This window comes from Hydra vulgaris, chromosome 12 (assembly GCF_038396675.1).
Source record: "Hydra vulgaris chromosome 12, alternate assembly HydraT2T_AEP".
In the NCBI taxonomy this organism is placed as follows: domain Eukaryota; kingdom Metazoa; phylum Cnidaria; class Hydrozoa; order Anthoathecata; family Hydridae; genus Hydra; species Hydra vulgaris.
Window position 1 is genome coordinate 17160001 of NC_088931.1, and position 26852 is coordinate 17186852.

Genomic DNA, 26852 nt, shown 5'->3' on the forward strand with positions numbered 1-26852 from the left:
ACAGAGAGGTCTGAAAAAGACAGACGTTTTAATCGAGCAAGACATAGATTGCGCTAGTAACGAGGGTAGTGAGGTGGACAGTTACAACGATCCTCAACCAAAAAAACGGAAGACTTTTTTAAATAAATATTAGTATTGTGTTTTTAATAAATCTTTGTATGGATACTTTTATTATAAGTTGTAATGCTTTAAATAAATAATAATAATAAAACTATCAAAATCCATAAAAAGAAGAATCGCTTATAAAAAAAATCTTTTGAAGATTTATAATAATTTAACTATATAAATTATGTTAGTGTTTTTAATAATTTATTTAAAAAATAATAATTTAAAAAACAACCACGTTTCACTACTCACATTTTGAGTAGTGAACCGTGGTTTTTTTTTTGGTCGCTTAAGGGCTAGCCCTTAAGGGACCCTTAAATTCCGCGCGGACATTTTCGGAAGGGTCCCTTAAGGGCTAGCCCTTAAGGGACCCTTAAGTTTTTTTAAGGCGGGTACTCTTCGTCAATTTTCCCCGGCATTATTCGAAAAGGTCAAACAAGAAATTATCAATGAACATTCTTCTTACAAAAAATGGACTTCTGCAACACGCCCAGAGGTTTTTTAGGAGTTTTCCCGTAAAAACGATGCCCTTTATGAAGCCTGCTGAGGTGAAGAAAAAGCAACAGACCTAATGGTTGGAGCTGAAGAGAAACCTCTTATTTTAATGGAGTGGAAGCTTTTTCAAAAGTCAAAGTGCCAAAAGATACTGATGTCCTTTGCTGGTGGAAACAAAATGAATTTCGATTTCCACTATTGTCAACAGCTGCTCGTGCTGTGCTCTCCGTTCTAGCATCTTCCGCAGCATCAGATTGAGTTTTCTCAGAAGCAGGAAATATTGTAACTCCACTACAAAGTCGTTTGGACTCAACTAATGTGGCTCGTCGGGTGTATATACATCACAACAGCAGCAAAGTCATAGTTCAGTGGGATTTACAACTTGAATCAGGTAAATGCAGTTTGTTAGAGGGTTAGTTGGTTGCTGTAACAAATTTATCTTTTTAATTCTTTTAATTTGATTTTTGATTTTACTTTAATTTGAAAAATTTAAATTAAAAAAATTTAATTAAAAATTAAAAAAAAAATTATAAAACTGTCAAGATATTTATTTAAAAAGGGAGATTTTATTTTTCATGCAAACTTTAATTTAATTGACTAAAACTGTTAGGAAATATCCTATCAAATTTTGACACAAAGTATCGAGAAGAGTAAAAATGCTGAAACAATGTTATTCAGGTCAACTTAAAGGTCCATCTAAGTCTGATCAGCATCAAAGAGAAGCCAGCTCTGGAGATTTAGACTCTTCAATGAATAGTTCCATGTCTGCTGCCTCCTTGAGCAGAACCTCAACTCCAGTTAAGCGTAATGCGTCTCATAGCCAATTTGAAGAAATTGATTCAGAAGATGATGAAGATCAACTTAATCAGGTCTCCAGTGGTTCAAGTCAGAGTTTTGATGATAATGATGATTACACATCACCCTGAATTCAAACAAAGGCAACTTTAAGGTGCAGGTATTTATTCGTTGGAAATATTTAAACGTCTATTAGTTTTATTCTTATACCAAAATCTTATAAACACAACTCATTCCAGTTTAACTTTTAGCAATTAAAATCTTTGTAAGAACAAGTATGAGATATTTGGAAAAATAGTAAGTATGAAGATATTGTTAAAAATAGTACGGTTAACATTTTCTTTTATTTTCAGGCCTTAAACGCATCAAGAAAAATCTTCTTTTAGCTCTTCGTTTCGTCATCGTTTATTTTTTTATGTTAGTTCTTCAACTTTTCAAGGCATTAACATTTTTAATGTCTTGAAAACATTTTATTTAAGAAGAATTATTATGTTTAACTGTTTGTGTTACTAAAGTTGATTTTCATATATATTTTAAGTTCCTTTGCAGCATTAAAATCAAGAGGGAAAAAATAAAAGGGATGAATAGAATAATTTATGAATATTATTTTTCATAATAGTAAGGCTATCATCAGACAGGCAATATTTTGCGGCCATTTAGAGCTTAGAAATACATTACAAGATAGGTGATGCGAAATCTAAATATGTAAAAAATAAAATTTGCAATATATTGCAAATCCGTAAATAAAAAATAGCAAAAATAAAAAAAAAAGAGCAGCCGTGGCGCAGTGGTATGGATTGAACTTTCAACCAAATGCTCATCCGCGGTGCTCTGTGAGAAGACCGTAAGGACTTCTTGGGGCACCTAAATAAAAAAAAATAAAAAAATAATAGTAAGTTCGTCAGAGATGGATATAAATACGTTAAAATACGTTAGTTTTTCTACTTTAATGTAAAGTGATACACTACAATGTTATTGTAATTGTTTTCATCAAAACAATACAATTGTATTGTTTTGATTACAATAACTATTAATAGTTATTGTAATTTTATTTCATTAAAACAATACCATACAATAGTTATCGAATTTAATTGTATTGCCAGAAAAATAACAATACAATACTTATTGTAACTGTTTTTCATCACAGCAATACAATACCAAAATAAAAATATTTTATTGTTTCTGTTATATTACAATACAATATTATTGTATTGTAATGTGTAATTGTATTTAATTTTTACAATTACAATTACAATAGTCCTAACCCTAGATATAAGGACTTCGAAAAGGAAAATGAAGGAGAGCCGTGGTGGACATGCCTCCCCCCCCCCCACATTGTTTAGACGGATATTTTTTTGTAGGTTTTTAGTTGAACTGTATAGTGTTTTATGATTATTTTTTTGTTCTCTGGCCCCCACTGAAATATTACGCCTTTTCCGATGTTTTATATTATATATATATATATATATATATATATATCTTTTTTGTATATATATCTTTCATTGAAATTCATTAGTAACGATAAAAATAAGGCGAAAACGCTAAGGCTTTTAATGTATTTAAGGATCACCTATATGCATTTAAAGATACGCTATAGAAATCCTAGCCTTGGTGCATATTTAATAAAATGAATATATATACCCGTAACCATAAATATATATATATATATATATATATATATAATCATTGTAAGTATTGCAAAAAAACGCGATATTTTTTAATGCATGTTTGATAAAATTTTGTCATAAATTTTACTATTACGTTTTAATCTTTAAAAATATTTTGTTACTTTAATTCGAAACTTTTTTAATTACGTTTTGTTAATCGTTTTGCACATTTTACTAAGCAAAATCAAGCGCAAATTAACAACGATTCTATTACAAAGCTGCCGTTAGCCGAACGCGAGTTTTATACTTAGGGGAGAGTGTGTATGAAAGAGCCAGGTTTTGAAGGAGCCAATACCATTATTTCTAACTTAGTGGCATCCAATCCTTATTGTATTTAACTCTTTGTATGGCAACACTGGATACCTGTAACCCACAAAAAATGTACAGTTCTACTAAAGTAAAAAGCGTCGTAAGGGAGCACTAAAGATTTTGAAAATGAAAAGTAATTTTTTGGTGGTTTACTTATTTATTTTTAAGATTAATTGTAATGTTTTATTTGATAAAAGAAACATGCTGCATTCTTATATATATATTTGCCCTTCATTTACACAAAAAATATTAGATTAAAGCTTTTGTCAAAATTGTTTAATTTAAGGTTATGTATTTAACCAAACAATTTTTTGAAAGAACCGACTGTTTCTGCTATAATAAGCCGACTTTTTTATTTACCTTTTTTTTATACTAAATAATCGTTTTGCGCTTTAACGACTTTATCTATTTTTCGTAATGCTTCATTGAGCTTATTCTATCAAAATTAGTTGTTTTAATGACTTTTCCTGAAGTTGTAAAACATAGCTCCGTTTGAATTTAAAATTAATATTTAATAAAATTTTTAAAAGTCAATTCTGAAAAAGTCATTTTTTTTTGAAAGCTTAAATAATTTTTTAAAACTTTTTTTGTGTTGTTTGATTCATTTTATTATTTTCTATTATGTATTTATTATATTATTATGTATTTTTATTATTATGTTATTTCATTATTCTCATTCTCATTTAATTTTTTGATCTTGAATAATTTGTAAAACTATTATTAAAGCTGTTTTATCATTCGTTTTATCATTGATTATCATAGAGTTATTAAGTACAATCTGATTTTTAGAAGTCTATATAACAGTTTGATATTTTTAAAACACTTGATAGTGTTCAAAAAAAAGTTACGGCTTATTCATGGCACAGAGGTGGCTCTTTCATTTACGCAATGTTATGAAAGAGCTGTTTTCTTTCTTTTTTTAAAACAGGTGTATGATAGATTATTAGCATTGTTATCCGATTTATTTTAGTTTTAAAATATTACCCAATAATGTAATTATTAAATTGAAAAAAAAAAAAAAAGTTATTGCAGTTGAGTTTTTTTCACGCCATTTTAAAACTAGCTCTTTCATACACACTCTCCCCTAAGTTGCATTTTTCTTAAGCAATGCTTCATAAAATATAATGTTACTTAAATGAGCATAACTTTTTTTGCAATGATACATTTTTCATAAAGTTTTCACCATTTTATTACAAATTCAAAGCTCTTTCGAACCATACATAAAACTTGAATAAATAAATGGTTTGAAATTTTTACACATGTACCTATTTACTGTTTTTAACTTAAACCTTAAACAAAATATAAAGTTCTAAACATGTCAGTGTTAACATTTTTTTAATTTTTTTCAACTTCTAAACCGGTAAAAAATGACCTTGTGAACTAAAAAGCTTCAGGTTTATTTATATGAGTTATATGACGCATAATATTACATGTTAATTATAATAATATTATGCTTAGTATATAAAGTGTTAAAGTTTTCTTTATACAGCAGAATAATGCTCGAGTTCTCAAACCATCGTTTAAACAAACGCTAAAACACGTTGCTTGAGTGGTCCGAAGTAAATAATCCGCAAAAAAGTAGGACAGTTTACTCCAACGTAGGACAATTTGCTCCGGAGTAAATTGTCCTAGACGGACGGATAGGACAAACTAGGACATTCTACTCCGAAGTATAATGTCCAACCGGACAACTTACTCCACGGACAGTTTTCTCCGTGACAGGTCCCTATTTGTCCAGCTTTTTCTTTTAAAGTGGTCTCTATATGTTTCGTGTTTTTAAATTTATCGTATTTTTTTACTAATAAAATAAAGAAAGTTTTTGACTATTTTTAACACAGCCATTCACTTCAAAATGTTATTATTCATGTTTAAGAATATATAAATCATACTACATATACACCAAATTTTAAAAATGTGTTCACTAATATTCACTTTTTGTACGATAATTGGAAAAGCATGGAGCATGACAAAGTCCTACATTACATTCTACACATTTATATCTTAAATCTTTACGAACATTGTGTTTGTAACATACTGCACACATTCCTTGAGCATTAATCTTTTATTATCATTTTTAATAATCATTCATCAAACATATCTTTACATAATTGATTCATCAAATGTTTAATTTTCTATCTTCTGGTGAGTAAATATTTACTTTTTGATAACTATTTTTGCACGGAAAGAACTTCCTTATTTATCATATTTAAAATTAAAGTGAACACGTGTAAAAGTGAATTATTGAAACAAAAGCTTTTTAATTACGTAGTTATAAATTTTGTGACAAGTAGACGAATAATTACTGATGAACAAGAAGGAAATATAAGGAGATGCATAAAACCGTAATATTACGGCATGGACATTATAATACCCCTATAGGGTACCACTTTTAGTTTGCGTAATATTGCGGCATGGACTGTTAACGGGTTAAAGCGCTAAATTAGAAATGCAAAATGAATATTTTTTGTAATCTCTGTTAGCTAATTACTAAGGAATGCAGAGCATGGTTGTGGTTTAATTTCCATAGTTATTTTTACGAATTTTCTTAATATATAGAATAAATCATATTGTAGTTCTCTAAATTGAATATATCAAATTTATAAGTCGGAGTACTTATAAAAGTCAAAGCTTGATAAAATTATGTTTTAGGAAGAATTTAAAGCGAAACTTGTGTTATATATTCGAGATTTATTATTCTACAAAAACGACATGTTTATGTAACAAAAATTCAATATGCAACCCTTTAAAATTGCTACGCTGCGTTATCAACTAGTTTAAATTAAGTTGGTATAAATGTTTAATACCTATACCAACAATCTGTTATTTTGGAATGGTTACTTGTTACATTTTAATTGTAAAATATAAATGTATTTAAAAGAATAAAACTCTAATTGAAATTCACTAATTGAAAAAATAAGCATTTTAAAATAATATTCCTTCATGGATAAAAGAGAACTGCAACTTTACTTTACTTTTATCCATGAAGAAATAACTTATTTTTTCTCAAGCTGTGAGACCTCAGAAAAAAAAAAAGTTCTATAGAACTTCTATAAACTTTTGAAACATATGGCCAATAGAAATTCTATAGAATTTATATGAAGTGTTTATTAATTTCTATAAAAATTACTCTAAAACTTCTTTTTCTAAATAAAAAAAAAAGTTTCATAAAAATTTCTAGAATAGAATATATATTTCTATAGAATAGAATTCTATAGAAATATATATATAGCCCATATGTGCCAAAAGTTTATAGAAATTCTATAGAACTTTTTTCCTGGGACTACATTAAAACATTAAATGCATATTAAAAACGTGGTTTGTGAACAAAAAATACTTTGTTTTATATACTGCATTGTTTATTACTTAATTTTAAATCATTATTTGATGTCTCAAAGTATTCAGCGTGTTCTTTAAAGAACTTTCAGAAAGTAAAAAAATTTTAGTTCAGCGCAAAAAAAAAGTGAAATATATTACTAACACAGACATCCGCACCAAGAAAGTAATTACTCGGTGAAAATTTGTTTTTTTTCTCGGCGCATTCTAGCTACAGAATCAATAATTTACTCCCACTTGTGGCTCACTCCTTCCTATTTTCTTCAACATCTGAGTTTATTTATCACATCTAAATAATAGAAATGCAATTCTTCTATGTTTTTTAAACAGTTTTCAAGAAAACATGAAACTAAATTAATTTTTTTTTCAATTTCCAAGGACTTCGCTTAAAAGCTTTGCGTAAAAGCTCGTTGCTTTGCGTAAAAGCTCCTTGAAACTCGTGAGAGTTATTATAAGATTTAATTAAAATGTCTTCTTCTTTTTTTGCACTTTATCATCCCGAAAAAGTTAATTGATGGGTATTAGCCAAAATAGCACATGTCTTTTTTAAAATTTTTAATAATGTAGTTTCAAAGTTTTCAATTACAAACTATAAATTTTTCGGTATACGAAAACATCAATTATGTTAAGCTCTTAGAATACGCAACTTATGTAGATTTATATTGTGAAAAAAAGAACTTTAATACAGTTCAATATTTTTTAATAACACTCGGTGTTTAATAACGGGTGTAATGTTGTAGGGTAATGGGTTTTGCTAGTATAGATGGCTGTATACCAGTTACATACAATATTTTGCCTAAGCTTAGGCAACTTTATAACTACTTTGTGGAAAAAGCTCACATTTAATAAAAATGGACATCATTTTGCTATTTTTGCCTTATACTTATTGACATCAAAAGTAAACATTTAAATTAATATTAATACTGTTAATTATTAGTAGGTAAAAGAAAAAATTTATTCAAACTCCAAAATAATCTTGAATCAATTAAAATATAAAGCAAGAAAGAAAGACATTTCAACATAAGAAAAATTTAACTACTATTTATGTTTAAATAACAACGTAGCAAACATTTTGCACCAAACATTTTATCTTTGGCAGTCTATTAGATTTTTTTTTTATTTTAGGCATTGAACGGAGCATTTTTTTTTTTCTAAAGAACTTTATTATTTGAGATAGCACAAATAGTGGCTTTGTGCTTTTCGAAACAACCGACATTGGCTAGGTATTAGCTGTTTATTTATAGTGTATGTCACAGATGGCCGGCTAATTAACCATTGAAACAATCAAAACTCAAGCGAACTGCTAAAGATGTCGGTAGTGGTCTGCAGGAAATAAAAAAGTTTAAGGAGTTGCTTACTATTGTCTAAATTTAGAGTAAATATATATATATATATATATATATATATATATATATATATATATATATATATATACATATATATATATATGCTTATTTATATATATATATATATATATATATATATATATATATATATATATATATATATATATATATATATATATATATATATGTATATATATATATATATATATATATATATATATATATATATATATATATATATATATATATATATATATATATATATATATGCAATATATTTATATTGAACAAACAAGTAATTCATAATTTCAAATCAAATATTGAACATTGATAAAATAAAGAAGTTTTATTATTAAACTTTAATTATCCAAACTTTATGTTTTTATCTTCTAGATGTGCTTTCGATCAAAACAACTTAATACTTATATTCGTATTTATTAAATTCAAAAAATTAATTAATACCTCATCATGACCAGAGACGAATATAATAATCAAAACAAATACAAAGCACAGTAATGCTTTTTTGTCCGAACGCTTACAAGCCATAATTCACAACTTATGCCTTTGGAGTAATACATTTAAATAAAATACTTAATTATTGTAAAAAAAAATATGACGATAATCCTATTAGAGTTCTCTGTAAAGAGAATAATACATAAACTATATGTTAATTTTCCTGTGACGCTTGTCTCATTGTTTTTTGAAAAATGAATTTGATTAGTTTGTTAACCCAATTTTGGTCCAGTTATAACATGAACGTATAAATATAATTATTGATACAGTTTTATTATTTTTTGGTTTTGTGTCAAAAAAAAAAGTGTTACTTTTAATCCTCAGTAATAAAATAACAGAACAAAATTTTATTCAGAAAATAGTAATATGTTGTTATTATATAAATGGTTTTTGTTGTTAAGTAATAAAAGTTCAATCAACAGTCAAATAATCAACACAATATTTACAATTGGGAAGAGTTTAAGAAAGTAGATTACAAGTATCAATCACTTCGTTAATAATAGAATTAACATTTTGTTTTGTTAGTAATTAAGTTAATACCAGTGAATAATAGTTGAGTTACAAACGCCTGATAAACAAATTAATTTTGTTATAAAGAAACAAAGTTGAAATTAGGGTTGTGTGCCGTAAACAAAAACTTACGAAAATTTCGCATTTTTATCATCCGTTTTTTAAGTTGCTATTGCGGAAGTTGTACAAGCGCAAATTCACCTTCCGTAACGCATTATACGAAAAAAGTAATAATAAAAAAGTAATAACCATTTACGAAAAGAAACTTGCGAAACAAATCATTTCAAAAGAATACTTGCGAAACAGTTTCTTTCGGATGAAGCGTTTCGGATTGTGCGCTTATGGGGAATAGACTCGAAAGCATTCATTAAACTGTTATAAAAAGAAGTGTTATTATTTATTATTTAGATAAAATAATGTTGTTAAATGATTCTTCAATAGTTTATATATATATATATATATATATATATATATATATATATATATATATATATATATATATACATATATATATATATATATATATATATATATATATATATATATATATATATATATATATATATATATATATATATATATATATATATATATATATATATTATACATATATATCTGGTATATATACATTTATACATATAAATTATGTTAGTGTATTCTATAAACAGAGTGCTCAATGTTCTAAAAGAACAGAGCAATAATAAATTAGTAAAAACACTTATCTAATTTTTCATTACTTCAACACTGTGTTTCACCATCAGTAGGTTCATCAGGAAGAATGTCTAAACATAAAAAAATTTTCAAATTATAGAAAAATTATTTCACAGAAAGTTGGGAATTGTTATAATTAATTATGTAATAACTGTAGTATTTTGCAACCAGGAAGTTGCATCAACTACATTAGATAATTAAAAAATCATGAAAAGAATTCTTAAGAATTAGAATAAATTTGGACTGGTCATTTGTTTTCATAATTTTTTAAAAGGAACTTATTTTCATGTCTGCATTTAGAATTAATCAGAATTAATTTCTTAATGACCAGTCCAAATTTATCCTAATTCTAAAGAATTCTTTTCATGAGTTTTTAATTATCTAATGTAGTTAATGCAACTTCCTGGTTGCAAAATACTATAGTTATTACATAATTAATTATAACAATTCCCAACTTCCTGTGAAATAATTTTTCTATAATTTGAAATTTTTTTATGTTTAGACATTCTTCCTGATAAACCTACTGATGGTGAAACACAGTGTTGAAGTAATCGAAAATTAGATAAGTGTTTTTACTAATATATATATATATATATATATATATATATATATATATATATATATATATATATATATATATATATATATATATATATATATATATATATATATATATATATATTTATATAGAAAAAGCTGAAACTTTGAGTTAGTTTTGAGGGAAAGAGCAACGCTTCCGCCGCAACATGTCTCCATGCCAGTGTTTATATTTACTTATTTTATCAAATACCGACTTTGGTTTACTTCCGACTTTCGGTTGTTAACTGTCTTTGCCTTAGCAGAAATGGAGGTTTACTATTTATACTCTATATATAAAAACTCAGTAAAATATTTGCTTAATTACAAAGTTTAATTGAACTTTAAATGTTGTTTGGCCATTTTCAGTTCTTACTGAATCTTGCAATTAATTTATCACTACCTTTCAGACTTGCAACAGCTCTGAATCTTTTTTTTTTGCTATAAAATCTTGCGACTAATTTTTTTACTGCTCTATAAAACAGCTAGAGCTTTAAAACTTTCAGCAGTTGTATAGTCCCAATAACGTTGGGATGTTGAAGATTAAAGCATTTTCCAGGTTCAACGGTACAAAGGGAAACAAATTCCCTTCCCACCTTCCCAACCTGACTTTTTTTGTTTTGTTTTTGTTAATGAAAACATTTTAGAAAAAATTTTTAAAAAAGATGTCTTTAAAATTTTTTTTAAAATGCTTCATAACAAAGGAATTGTTTCCTGATTTCGAAATTGCATTCGTTTGTTAACGTTGTTCATTTTATCCTTATTATTTAATTTTTATATGACACTCTAAAAGGTATATTTTATTCATTAAATGACATTCTAAAAAGTATATTTTATGAAATTAATCTTTTTATAGAAGTTTAAAAATGAAAGGTAACAATATCATATAAAAAATTAGTATATTATTTACTTAGTTAATGATAAGTATTTGATTCATAAAACGTAATTGAATATATTTAAAAATTATTTCAGAGAAATAAACCATAATTGCTCATAAATATACAGTGAACAGCATGTTATAAAGTTTAACAGGGTTGTTATCTGTCAAATATGTCTGAGACATATTTTCTGCCGACATAAAATATGTCCCACATATTTTCTTTCGACTGAATCATTTTCTGTTGAAAATGATTCAGTCGAGAAAATGATTCATGTCTGAATCATTTTCTGCTGACATAAAATATGTCAGACATATTTTCTATCGACATATTTTGACATAATTTTATGTCTGAATTATTTTCTGCTGACATAAAATATGTCAGACATATTTTCTGTCGACATATTTTGACATAATTTTATGTCTGAATGATTTTCTGCTGACATAAAATATGTCAGGCATATTTTCTATCGACATATTTTAACATAGTTTTATATCTGAATTATTTGCTGTTTGATATTCTTGAAGAAAAAATCAATCTAACAAATTTATTGCGAATTTCAACTTAATTTACAGAGTAAAGTGAAAATAGTTTAACAAATTTGTTGCTTTTTTGCAATCAATTATGCTTCATAAAACTTTTACTTTAAACCCTATAAGCAAACATCAGTTGTTTCATAAAGGTCTTTTACTGCCCTTTTTAGCGATGTATTATTTGATAGTATTGACTAATATTGACATTTATTGACTTATTTATTGATTATGACTTATTTATTGATTATGAATAATATTGACATTGATAGTATTGACTAATATTGACATTTGATAGTATTGACTAATATTGACATTTGATAGTATTGACTAATATTGACTAGTATTGAGGCATCATTTGATAGTATTTGATAGTATTGATTAGTATTGATTAGTATTGGCGCTTTCCCTTATTAGAATATAAAAACCATCTCAAGCTGAGTTTTTATTACTGAAAGTGGTTTTTATTAGTATGACTAAACTTAAAATTATTTCTTTGATTAAAATAATAATAATAAAAAAACTTTTTCAGTTATTTTTAATTATTAGTTGATCCTGAAAAAGATTTCATTATGAAAAATTGAATTCAAAAGATTCTATGAAAAAAACGGTTCACAGAATTTCAAAAAATTCCTGCCAAATTAAATTCATTTAACCTGAAGAGTATGAAATATTTCACAAAAGTTATATTCAGCTCATTAAATTCATATTAAGAAGACTAACTGGTAATAATTTATAACTAATTACGAATAATATACTTTTAGTTATAATAGTTATGATTTATTTAACAATAAAATAATTGACAATTGCATTATAACAGCATAATTAACTACCATAAACTTGCATAAAATGTTTTGACTGAAATATATATATATATATTGGAATAATTATTTTTTTCGTTTTCCTTACGAGTTAAAGTCAAAAATGGAGAATTATTTATTGAATAAATCAACTATTAGTTAAAAATAACTAAAAATGTTTTTTTTTAAATAATATTTTAATCAAGAGAATAATTTTAAGTTTAGTCATATTAATAAAAACCATTTTCAGTAATAAAAACTCAGCTTGAGATGGTTTTTACATTCTAATAAGAGAAATCGCCAATACTAATCCATACTAATCCATACTAATTAATACTATCAAATACTATCAAATGATGCATCAATACTAGTCGATACTCTCAAATGATACATCGCTAAAAATACTTTGTCAATACTATCAAATGATACATCGCTAAAAAGGGCAGAAAAAGACCTTTATGAAACAAAAGATATTTGCTTATAGGATTTAAAATAAAAGTTTTATGAAGCATAACACAGGTCAACAAAAACAAAATTTTTTTCTGGTGTCAAGAAAACAATTTGTTTTTTATGTAGGATTTCTTATTTTGATTTCAAATATGCAACTCATTTTTTACCATCACATCAAGTTGTAAAGATATTGGGGTTCAAATCTTTAGAGTTTTGGGTAAAGTCCCTAATATTGTCGAAAAAAATGTTGTTCAAAAAGTTGTCGAAAAAAAAGTTGTTCAAAGGTATGTCAACCTGAGTCTCAAAAGAAGCGTATTTTCATAGAGATTTAAAAGATGTTATTCGTTTGTAATAAAAATAAGTATTTTTTGTATTATTGCTGAAAAACATTTTGCTGACATTTTTTTAAGAGTCTTTAGCATTTTTTCAAATAATTTTTATGTTTTCTAAAATCTCTATACTATCTTCTAAAATACGCTTTTTTTGAGACCCAAGTTGACATACTTTTGAACAACTTTTTTTTTGACAATAATAGGGACTTTACCCAAAATATTGAAGATCTGAACCCAAATATCTTTACAACTTGACGTGATGGTAAAATATGAATTGCATATTTGAAATCAAAATGTGAAATGCAATCCAAAAAATAAATTGTTTTTTTACCAGAAAAAATTTTTTTTTTTATTGACCTTCAATTATAATTGATTGCAAAGAAGCAACAAATTTGTTAAATTCTTTTTACTTAACTCTGTAAATTAAGTTGAATTGCGCAATAAATTTGTTAGATTGATTTTTTCTTCAAGAATATCAAACAGCAAATAATTCAGATATAAAATTATGTCAAAATATGTCCATAGAAAATATATCTAACATATTTTATGTCAGCAGAAAATAATTCAGACATAAAAATATGTCGACAGAAAATATATCTTACATATTTTATGTCAGCAGAAAATAATTCAGATATAAAAATATGTCAAAATATGTCGACAGAAAATATTTCTGACATATTTTATGTCAGCAGAAAATAATTCAGACATAAAATTATGTCAAAATATGTCGACAGAAAATATATCTGACATATTTTATGTCAGCAGAAAATCATTCAGACATAAAATTATGTCAAAATATGTCGACAGAAAATATGTCTGACATATTTTATGTCAGCAGAAAATAATTCAGACATAAAATTATGTCAAAATATGTCACTCGAAAATATGTGGGACATATTTTATGTCGGCAGAAAATATGTCTGAAAATATGTCGACAGATCTGCCAGACATATTATGTCGTAACAACTCTGAAGTTTAATTTAAACAAAATTCCTATTCCGTATACAGCGGACCATTTTGTGAACGACAATAAATATTGATTCCAAAAAAAAATTACTCTAAAAGCGTTTAAAATTAAATCAAAAAAGTATTTATCACAAATTTTTATTTATTTGGTAATAAATGTTTTTTGTAAAATAGATTAATCAGATAAAAATCAATTAAAATCCACGAATCAATAGCCTTGTAATTATCTCAAAAGAAAATCAAAACAATAATAATAAAAAAAATATTCGGACCCGTAATACGAGAGTTATGATAAATAGGTAGTTTCTGATAACAACTTTCTGCATTTTGTTCATACTGTAAGAAATTGAGCAACATATTGATACCATAAACAAAGCAATTACCCAGTTAGCGCTCATACGTTGATAAAACGTTACAACAATGTTGCGCGTTGCGTTGGCCCAACATCAACCGCCAACGTTGTTTTTATACTATTTTGGTTTCAAATGCCACGTCGCTAACAACCAAAAAACGTTGACCCAACGTTGCATTTTAAGTTGACATTGCCTTATACCTTAGTTGAATAAATATTGCATTTTACGTTGGCAAAACGTTTTATTTTAAGTTAATTCAACGCTACATTTTCCGTTAACACAACCTTATATTTAAATTTTATTTGTTTCATATTTTAGTTCTTATAAATATACATAGCATATCATTTACTTATGCGCATATATAATTGTATATATGTACTTTTTTTTTTTTTTTTCTAGAAAATAATAAATATTTACAACTTTACAAAGTTACATTATTTCAGCTTAATAGGTTATCTTTTACAATATATAAGTTTTACAATATTTGTATATATTTATCTATCTATCTATCTATCTATCTATCTATCTATATATATATATATATATATATATATATATATATATATATATATATATATATATATATATATATATATATATATATATATATATATATATATATATATATATATATATATATATATATATATATATATATATATATATATATATATATATAATATATATATATATATATATATATATATATATATATATATATATATATATATATATATATATATATATATATATATATATATATATATATATATATATATTTGAAAGATGACATCTTGTATGAGAGTATATTATATATTATTTTAAAACATCAAGAAATACAGTTTCTCTCAATACAAATAATATTATTTTATAAGAAATTTTCGCTGGGTTATAGATACCAGCATCATCAGCTTGTAAAATGTTACAATAATTTTTAATCGTTATAGTTTATATAAAATTGTTACTATTGACGTCAGCGGTTGAATGGCTTCTTTTGATTTTTAAATTTTAAAAATGGCGTCCAAAACATAGTTTTTACATATTGGCCTTCATCAAGGTTAATTCCGCCGTTTCGCGCAGAGCACATGTTGTTTTGTATTTCTAACGCCTCTCTAATTTTTCTTTCAAACTTTTTATTTTCTACTTTTAACGTTCTTGTTTTTTCCCAAATAATATTTTCTTTGCAAAAGGTTTTATGATATGCTAATGCAGATTGATTAGGCTTGTTTTCATTAATGCTCTTCTGATGTTGATGCATCCGCGTACTTACCTGCATTTTTGTTTCACCTATGTAGACTTTGGAGCAGTTGCATTTTATTATATACGTTCCAGGTTGGCTGTTACTTGGTAGTTTTGTTTTGTTTTTTGATGTTAATAAAGATCTTAAATTTGGGTTTGATTTAAATACTGCTCTGTACCCTGCTTTTCGGAATATTTTTCGAAGTTTTGGTGAAAGGCCTGGTACCCAAGGTAAAGACACTACAGGAAGATTGTTGCATTCTGATGGAATTTTGTTTTTATTTTGTCTTTTTTGATGGAATTGGTGTGTAATATTCCTCAATAGCTTTTCATCGTACCCATTTTCAATAAACATGTCAATTAAAAAATTTATTTCGTTTTGCAAATGATGTTTACTACAGATGGAGTAAGCTCTGTGGAGAAAACCTTTAAATATAGCTGTTAAAATATTTGGATCGTGATTTGAATGCGGTTTAATTTGAATGTTAGTGATTGCCTCTTTTCGATATACTTTGTACTCATATTTTCCTAGTGTGTTATTTGTAATGGTTATGTCAAGAAAGTTAAGCGTTTTTGTTTCGTTTTCAACTTCAATTGTGTATTGTATTGCGGGATGTTGTTGATTTAAAATATCTTGGAACTGTTTTGCTTGTTTGATGTTAGGAAATCTTGCATGACTATCGTCAACGTATCTTAAAAATGATTTTAGATTAAGTGCCGGATTTTGTGTCAAAGCCATTTTAATTGCATTACTTTCATGGAATTGTAGAAAAGATTCCGCGAGAACAACCATGAAAGAAAGTCCGATTGGTCCTGAGTTTTCCATTACGTGAATCTCATTGTTCCAATGAAAATAACATTGATATAAGCAAAGTTCTATGAGTTGCTTTATTTCAGGTATACTTAGTTTTGTTAAGTTTTTATATGATAAATTGTTACTTAATTGTTCTAAAAGTATAACGGTGGCTTCTTTTAACGGAATTGACGGGTACAAATTTACAACATCATAAGATACTTGAATATCATTGTTGGCGACATTCCAATTTTCAGCTTTTTTTATAAAGTCAAAAGAGTTTTTTAATCGTGTCGGATTTTCATTTAAGACTGGTTGTATTATCTTAACTAAGAATTCTGATATTCCGTGGTTTGGTGTGCCAATGGTAGAGATAATTATTCTCATAGGGTACGATTTTTCCGGTTTATGAGCTTTTATTACTCCATACATTCGAGGTGGGATAGGATCACTTGGATATATTTTTTCGTATTCCTCTTTAAAAAAACGCTGTTTTTTATTTAGTTTTGAAAGAAATCTTCTAATTTTTGCCGCGTAACTGGCAGTAGGGTCTTCACTAATAGTTTTTGGCGGACTTTTTCGCAGTTTTAAACCTTTGCGATACCGATATTTCCATAAGTCACAATGATTTGGTCCGCCAAAAACTATTAGTGAAGACCCTACTGCCAGTTACGCGGCAAAAATTAGAAGATTTCTTTCAAAACTAAATAAAAAACAGCGTTTTTTTAAAGAGGAATACGAAAAAATATATCCAAGTGATCCTATCCCACCTCGAATGTATGGAGTAATAAAAGCTCATAAACCGGAAAAATCGTACCCTATGAGAATAATTATCTCTACCATTGGCACACCAAACCACGGAATATCAGAATTCTTAGTTAAGATAATACAACCAGTCTTAAATGAAAATCCGACACGATTAAAAAACTCTTTTGACTTTATAAAAAAAGCTGAAAATTGGAATGTCGCCAACAATGATATTCAAGTATCTTATGATGTTGTAAATTTGTACCCGTCAATTCCGTTAAAAGAAGCCACCGTTATACTTTTAGAACAATTAAGTAACAATTTATCATATAAAAACTTAACAAAACTAAGTATACCTGAAATAAAGCAACTCATAGAACTTTGCTTATATCAATGTTATTTTCATTGGAACAATGAGATTCACGTAATGGAAAACTCAGGACCAATCGGACTTTCTTTCATGGTTGTTCTCGCGGAATCTTTTCTACAATTCCATGAAAGTAATGCAATTAAAATGGCTTTGACACAAAATCCGGCACTTAATCTAAAATCATTTTTAAGATACGTTGACGATAGTCATGCAAGATTTCCTAACATCAAACAAGCAAAACAGTTCCAAGATATTTTAAATCAACAACATCCCGCAATACAATACACAATTGAAGTTGAAAACGAAACAAAAACGCTTAACTTTCTTGACATAACCATTACAAATAACACACTAGGAAAATATGAGTACAAAGTATATCGAAAAGAGGCAATCACTAACATTCAAATTAAACCGCATTCAAATCACGATCCAAATATTTTAACAGCTATATTTAAAGGTTTTCTCCACAGAGCTTACTCCATCTGTAGTAAACATCATTTGCAAAACGAAATAAATTTTTTAATTGACATGTTTATTGAAAATGGGTACGATGAAAAGCTATTGAGGAATATTACACACCAATTCCATCAAAAAAGACAAAATAAAAACAAAATTCCATCAGAATGCAACAATCTTCCTGTAGTGTCTTTACCTTGGGTACCAGGCCTTTCACCAAAACTTCGAAAAATATTCCGAAAAGCAGGGTACAGAGCAGTATTTAAATCAAACCCAAATTTAAGATCTTTATTAACATCAAAAAACAAAACAAAACTACCAAGTAACAGCCAACCTGGAACGTATATAATAAAATGCAACTGCTCCAAAGTCTACATAGGTGAAACAAAAATGCAGGTAAGTACGCGGATGCATCAACATCAGAAGAGCATTAATGAAAACAAGCCTAATCAATCTGCATTAGCATATCATAAAACCTTTTGCAAAGAAAATATTATTTGGGAAAAAACAAGAACGTTAAAAGTAGAAAATAAAAAGTTTGAAAGAAAAATTAGAGAGGCGTTAGAAATACAAAACAACATGTGCTCTGCGCGAAACGGCGGAATTAACCTTGATGAAGGCCAATATGTAAAAACTATGTTTTGGACGCCATTTTTAAAATTTAAAAATCAAAAGAAGCCATTCAACCGCTGACGTCAATAGTAACAATTTTATATAAACTATAACGATTAAAAATTATTGTAACATTTTACAAGCTGATGATGCTGGTATCTATAACCCAGCGAAAATTTCTTATAAAATAATATTATTTGTATTGAGAGAAACTGTATTTCTTGATGTTTTAAAATAATATATAATATACTCTCATACAAGATGTCATCTTTCAAATATATATATATATATATATATATATATATATATATATATATATATATATATATATATAATATATATATATATATATATATATATATATATATATATATATATATATATATATATATATATATATATATATATATATATATATATATATATAGTTTTTATATTTTTAAGCCATTGTGCGAGAAGAAGTCGATGATTTGAAATAGAATTCAAAAGAAAAAATTTTAAATTATTTTAGAGTATACATATACACCAGCACTGACGAGCAAATAAATTGTAAGTTACTAACGCCAGAGAAAACATTTATATATAATACAAATATAAACTGTATATCTCAAAATAAGGACTGGCAGTGATTGCCCGTTAATCATAAATAACAATATTTTTGTTGTAAAAATAGTTTGCACGGAATGTGAACTCTTGACTAAACATGGCGATCTTTTAATGAGCCAGTGTTTTATAAAGCTCATATGTTTAGTTTAAGATTCACATTCTCTATTTGGCAAAATACATTATCGATACAAAATAGTTGACATTAAAAGTCCGCAGTGTTTCTACGGGCATGATAATTATACTTTAAGAAAATAATATTTCTTATGTTACTGATTATTATTCTGATCAGTGCCATTGGGACAATTTTGGTAATACTAAACATACGATGGCATCTGCTGTTCCATAGCAGGTGCAATAAATTCGTTGTTTTGAGCGAAAATATCAAACTCATTTGAGAAAAATTGTTTTAAGTTATCAGGAATTTATATATATGTTTAAAATATTCCCATACTTAATACATATGGAAGGAGGACAGTAGACAAAAATGTGAAGATTGTTCCACACGTTTTGCATTTGTTTTCTTCAACAATCTGTTGCCTGGTGCTTATGGCGAGCAAGACCGCAGAAGGTTGACTGTTGCATAGAAATTAATAGAGGATATTTTGTGTCGGTTTTGATCATCTTTGGCTAAGCAGTAATAGAAAATTTTGTAGTTCCTTTTGTAACACCAGTTTTCTAGGCCAATTTGCTAAATCGTCATAGTTATTTTCATTCACATTAACAGCCAAATTCGTGTTATTGTTTGAAGGTTCAATTTCCAAATCCAATTCCACAGTTGCATTAGTTTCACTATATCCTTCATTAATATTTTCAATTCCAATTATGTTAATTTCTCCTTCACTTTGTTTTTCACTTGAACTTTCTTGTTTTTATTTGGTTTCTCATATTCAATTTCTATCTCTACTGCTGTTTGAAGAAAATTTTGAAGAGTTTTCTACTTTTTAAAAGCTTCTGCTTGTTTTTTCTCTCTTTTTAATTTATTTTGCCAAGCAGACAATTTCTTTTTTTGATCCATTTTATTTCAGGATAGTATAGATATATATTGTATATATATATATATATATATATATATATATATATATATATATATATATATATATATATATATATATATATATATATATATATATATATACACTAATGGCCATTGAAATAAAGCCAGCAGCAAATTTTTGGAAAATACACAGTTTACTCTAGCAACAAGGTCTAGCAGGCATATTATCAAATGCAATTTTAACCTTACAATACACTGAATAAAGTTCTAGCTCAAACGATGAATAAAAGTCAGTAATTCACAGGATATCCTTTATTTTTAAGCACAGCATTAATGCGATCAGGCATGCTATGAACAAGTGTTCTACAGTATTCCGGTGTTATTTCTGTCGTCCACACACGCTTCAGTTCTTTTTCTGATGTAGGACGATGTGCAGCAACTTTCCTTTTCATAATTTGCCAACAATTTTCAATCACATTTAGATCAGGTGAATTTGATGGCCAATTGGAAAGAAGTTCAATGTTGTTGTCTGAAAACCACTTACGGACAATCTTTGCGGTGTGACAAGGGGCTGAGTCTTGTTGCATAATTGTTGCTCCTGAGATGTTCATGTGGATTTGAAGCTTACTTTCAAGAACCTCTAAGTACATTTTTGGCATTGACCTTTTCCCCTTTATCGAAGATGTGCAGTCCACACCGACCACTTGCTGTGATGCCACCCCAGATCATGACGCTTGGTGGATGTTTGACAGTTTTGATGGTGTATTTGGGATTGAATCGCTGAGAGGCAGGACGTCTGAAATAATTGTAACAAGGGCCTCGTAGCTGCTGAAAGGTACTGATAAAGGTTCATCTGTGAACATGACTCTCTCCCACCACTCCCTTGACTTGTCTTTCATCGCACGGCAAAACTTCAATCGCTGGAGGAGTTGTTGTTTCGTGATTAGAGGTTTCTTCGCTGGTCTGCAATCTACAAGACCAAAGTCATTTGAAAGACGTCTCCTAACAGTCCTAGCACTCACTTGAATACCCCTGTCACTAGCTAGGCTTGCAACGCGTGCAGAAGAAGTATGCGGACTAGACACAACAAAGCTCTTCAAATAACGATCATCACGATGATTTGTTTTTCATACTCCCTTGCAGTTGGAACGTCGTGAAACACCTCCAGATCTTAAAACATTCTCAACGGCACCTCTAGAAATCTTCAGTTTCTTTGCAATATCACGCTGAGAATAACGCTCAGCATTCAATGTTACAATTTGCCCCTTGACAAAATTATTAATATCTGGCTTTTTCCCCATTATCACACTAAAATAAGCAATAACAACATTATAGTTTTTCAGCAAGAAATCATGAAATTTAATTAAATACTAAGCCAAACACGTGTATAATATGCATAACATAAATAATAATGACGTCATATATAAACAAACGGAACGGCATGACGTTGTTCTTACTTTTTTATACATATTTCATTTTACAGCAAAATCATCGAGTGGCTTTAATTCAATGGCCACTAGTGTATATATATATATATATATATATATATATATATATATATATATATATATATATATATATATATATATATATATATATATATATATATATATATATATTGTTGCTATTTTGAATGACCTATAAATAAATAAAAAATTTTAAATTGTGCATAAGGAATACTTTTGCATAATAAAGTGTAACAGACTTAGAACTTTTTGCTAGGGTTTTTTATTTATTTTTCATTTGGTTTAATACAATTTCTCTAATATTTTATGCCTTTATAATACCTTCTTATTTATAATACCTTCTTATTTATATTTTCTTTTTATTTTTATAATAAAACAATAACAATCATTTTTTTTAATTTAATTTATTTGAACTATCAAAAATTTGCAAAAAGCAACTCATTATTCAATGCATCATAATCTGAAACCGCACTATCTGTATCAAAATAGGCAGTTCTAATTGTATGCTGTTTTACTTGCTAGATCTACTATTACTAACAAAAAATAATTATGCACAAAAATAACCGAAATAAAAAATGTGCGAAAATAATTATATAAATAATAGACTAACAAGGAGATTTGTACTTTTTTTATAAAAATATTCAAGAAAATATTTTTTGAATCTGGAAAATAAGGTGCAGATATGTCATTCACAACTGACAATAGAAATTTAAGGCGAGGACCTATTTCAGTAAAACTAGCATCAATGTCGGCCATCTTGTTCAGAAATAAACATAAAATAAAATGTTGGATTGGATAAGCAGCATAATTCAGTATTTACAAAAATGGACTGAGTACTTTTTGCATTTTTAGTTAAAGATCTAGAAAGGCCTATACATTTTATTTCTAAGCAGAATTTTAATTTTGCGCCTTTTTTATTTTAAATTGCACACTTCGCACAAGCTACGAGCCGGCTCGGACTTTAGATAATATATTACTTATCTTCTCTGTTGAATTGAGTTTTAAACAAAATTGCGCGTTTATGTAATTTGTTCACTGGTGTAAAAAAAGAATTTTTTTATTATAAAACAGATATGCACACAACAGTACTTTAATTGCCAAAATATACATTCACTTTGCCACAATATATATAAAAAATACGTTTGTGTTATGTTTTTTTAACAGAAAATGGAGGACAAAATAATATTGTATTTTTTAAAAAAAGTGTGTATTATATTGTTCTTTCTCCAAATCAGGGTGTAGTAATTCAGACATTTGCACTTTAAATATTTTAAAACATTTTCTTTGAAACTATGGTAACCTGTATAGGAAATTAATACAAATTGGTTTTGTTTGCGTTTTTTATGTTATTATGTCGGGTAAATAAAATGAGCAATTGCTTTTACTCAGTAATTGATCATCTTTACGTGGATAAAAACTTTAGCAGTTTTGCTTAGCTTTTTTTTCTTGTAAAGAACAAGAAAAAAAAGTTAAGCAAAACTGCTGAACAATGATTAAATTGCTTAACTTTACGTTAATAAAAATTTAAGTAGAACTTCTTACTTTTTATTCACGTAAAGCTGATCGATTGTTGAGTGAAAGCAATTGCTCATTTTTATTCACCTGGCCTATTTGGTCTGCTGGTCCATATAAAACTTTGAACTCGATTTTCTCAGTTCGGAAAAACTTGGAGATAAACAAAATAATTCTAACCTCGCGAGTTCACAACAGTTTACAATTAAATAATCGTCATTGGTGTGTACATCAAATAAATATTCTTAATTGTCTACAACTGCGATGTGTAAATCAAATGTTTTTTTTTAATTGTCTTATAATTTTGTCGCACTGAAAAACAAATTTTTTTTATAAGATGCAAGTTAGGTTTAAAATAATTTTTTTTAAATGTTATTTGGTGTTGTAAACCCTTAGCTTTCATTTGCAATAAAAATTAGTTTTTAGATATAAATGTAAAGTAGAGCACATATATATATATATATATATATATATATATATATATATATATATATATATATATATATATATATATATATATATATATATGTATATATATATATATATATATATATATATATATAATATATATATATATATATATATATATATATATGTATATAAATATATATATAAACATTTCTAAATTTTTTTTTACAATTTACATTGAAGCCAAATATGGTATTGGCGTTTACAAAGAAACCAACATGTTAAAAAACCTCAAAAAAACAATTGCAAAATCGAAAAATCAGTGGGTATTTTTACAACGATGTATAAAGCATCACATACTTCCGAAATCATTACGACTAAGATGTCTAGTAAACTCACCTTATGCAAAACAACTAAACGAAAAGTATAAACACAACCTATTCCCTCTAAAAAAGCGTTGATTTTGCGTTGACATTAGCGATCAACGGCGATCAACGGCGATCAACTATAAATGTATGTTGTAGCAACGGCAATGTTATCAACAGAAATCAACGTTTATTTACAAACACTGAGCGTTCGTTGATTTTCTGTTGACAAAAATAAATTTATTGAGCCGTTTACTGACAGTAATTTGTTGAGCAAACAGCATGTTCTGCTGGGATTTTTTTGTTAATTTTGGTGGTAATAAAACATTTCTTCAAATTTAATTATGTTACGGTATGAAATAAATATAAACTTTATTGAAAAACATATATTTTATTAAGTAATTATATTTTCAGTTCTAGAATTAAGATTATCCTAATGAAATTAGGGTAGTTCTTTAACTATTTGTAGGTACGTGCGTATCTGGCTTTTTACCGCACCGATTTTAAAGACAAAAACTGTGACCTTTTTTTTCACAGCGTGCTCGAAGTCGGTGTGGTAAAGATGTATTTATTTGTCTTTTTTTTAGAATTTTATATCAGCTTAGACTTTATTAAAAAAGAAGAATGTTTTATCTTGAGTAAATTATGTTTTTTTTTTACGTGTAATAAATTTTTCAGTTTTTTTATCGGTATTTAAAAATTCGTTTCTGTTCTGGCACTGCATTGATATTGAAGGCATGTTGGTACATATTTAAAATTTTTCAGGCAACTGTATAGATCTATTTTCTATATGCCTGCCAAATTTCATCAAAAAATATTCATGACCACATACCTTATTGTTCCGCCCAGTGGGGTAAGTATTTCCACTTCCGTTACATAGTGTTAAGGGGAGGGGCGGTTTTTGACAGTGGAGAATTCATATTAATATTTATTATAATGATATATTTCATTAGAACTGTTATACAAACTTTTTTTTAATAGCCTTTTACTACTAAGAATATTTGTGTTTTCTTTTTTTATAATTGTTAAATGATTTACACAAAAACTAACAAGTATAATTAAGGTGGTTATATAATAATTTTTTTTTTGATGGCTTACTCTTTTTACCCACCAAAATTAGTTTAAAGGCAAAATTCTGCAAAATAAAATTTAAAATGCTAAAATTAAAATTATATAACACTATTTTATGATGATTGTGCATAAAAATCATTAAAAACAAAAACAGCATTTTCTCAGCTTTTTCCATACCCATAATTTACCATATAGCCACCTTAAGCTATATCGACTGTATAGAGCACAAACGTAGTATGTCCAAAAACCAAAATATGGAGAAAAACGGATTTAAATTTTCAAAACCATTTGTAAAATATAGCAAAGTATTATGTGGGGCCATTTTATCAATGATTACATACTATCATGTATCTAATGTAGGATAGTGAACATCTTAAGAGGCGTTGTTGATTCCAAATGACTTTAAATGTTGAAACTTGTTAAGAGGATGAACAAAAATGGACATGCACCATTTGTGCTCTATAAAAAAGGAAAGAAAAGTCTTATTACATTTGTGCAATATAAATAATTCGAACACAATTGTTGATCAATGTAATTTAATCCTTAATAAAAATACATTTGATAATCCTTAAATTATCATAATAATAAATTTAGTAATCATGGAACAGGGAAAATTATGAATACTGATTATAAATAATTAAAAAAAAAAAAAAATTGAATTAAATGAAATAAATTTGATAGTCTTGAATTTATCATGAAATAATCATAGAACAGATAACATTAAAATGTATGAATACTTTAGCACAATACTTCATGATTACTGTAACCCTAACCCTAATTAAACAAAATAATTTAGTTTTAAATTTTAAACGTCATCATCAGTCTCTTTAGTGGCATCTGGTTGTGGAAGGCGGTCTCTGCATTTTGCATTGCTTGGCAGATCATGGTAAAAGGGTGCATGTTCCTGAGGGATGATGCCTGATTCTATAAGTGACATCAGGTCATTCTTTTTTGGCACCAAGATTGACAGGCGGCGATTGTAGGCAGGCGCCAATGACAGATTTGCATGCAAAGTTGGTTAACCGCGTGCTATTAGAGTATTAAGTTCCATAAATGAGTCACTTTTTATAGAGTATTTGTATTGAATAATGTATGGGCGACTCTTTTCAAATCGCATCCATTTTATTTTCATCCACTGCACTGCTTCATTAAGAGCATTTTTTGATCAATTTTTGACAAATCTTGATAAGGCTTTGAGATCATGTACATCATTATGGTACCTTCTTTTGACAATAAAGAGTGGATTCTGCTTTCTAACAAAACCAATTATGAGCTCCCACTCTCGGGTTGTGTAGACTTTTTTGTGCCGGAATGCTTTCTCAATAGTCGCATGCATGGAGTCTGCCTCCAGATAACTATGACCTGATTCCATAAACTTCAAGTCAATAATTTCAATATTTTTTAAGTTCTGGACAGCATACAGCATTGCTGATGCAACATAGAGATTCCTGTTTTGACCGCTACAGGTATCTAAAAATGTAGTAACGTGTTTCACAGTAGAAGGAAGATTCCCTAAATAATCTAGAAGAGCAGATCCTATTTTA

General features: G+C 27.3%; 4 protein-coding genes across 4 annotated transcripts in view; 2 read left to right on the top strand and 2 right to left on the bottom strand.

Moving 5' to 3' along the window:
* LOC136088524 (uncharacterized) overlaps positions 1–171 on the top strand; it is a 3056-nt gene extending 2885 nt beyond the window's left edge. The window contains exon 10 of the mRNA XM_065812382.1: positions 1–171. This exon is cut by the window's left edge and continues 100 nt beyond it. Coding sequence (XP_065668454.1) covers positions 1–133 — 133 coding nt within the window. The 3' untranslated portion in view covers positions 134–171.
* Positions 1–8647, bottom strand: part of LOC136088525 (uncharacterized) — a 68428-nt gene extending 59781 nt beyond the window's left edge. Inside the window, exon 1 of the mRNA XM_065812383.1 lies at positions 8513–8647. Within this exon, the coding sequence (XP_065668455.1) occupies positions 8513–8596 (84 nt within the window). The 5' untranslated portion in view covers positions 8597–8647. The remainder of the gene's footprint in view (positions 1–8512) is intronic.
* Positions 8648–15642: 6995 nt separating this feature from the next.
* LOC136087984 (uncharacterized) lies at positions 15643–17133 on the bottom strand. Its single transcript, XM_065811620.1, has one exon. It carries the CDS (start codon positions 17131–17133, stop codon positions 15643–15645), a length of 1491 nt encoding a protein of 496 aa, XP_065667692.1.
* Positions 17134–17476: 343 nt separating this feature from the next.
* On the top strand, positions 17477–18967 carry LOC136087985 (uncharacterized). Its single transcript, XM_065811621.1, has one exon. It carries the CDS (start codon positions 17477–17479, stop codon positions 18965–18967), a length of 1491 nt encoding a protein of 496 aa, XP_065667693.1.
* The last annotated feature ends 7885 nt before the right edge of the window (positions 18968–26852 follow it).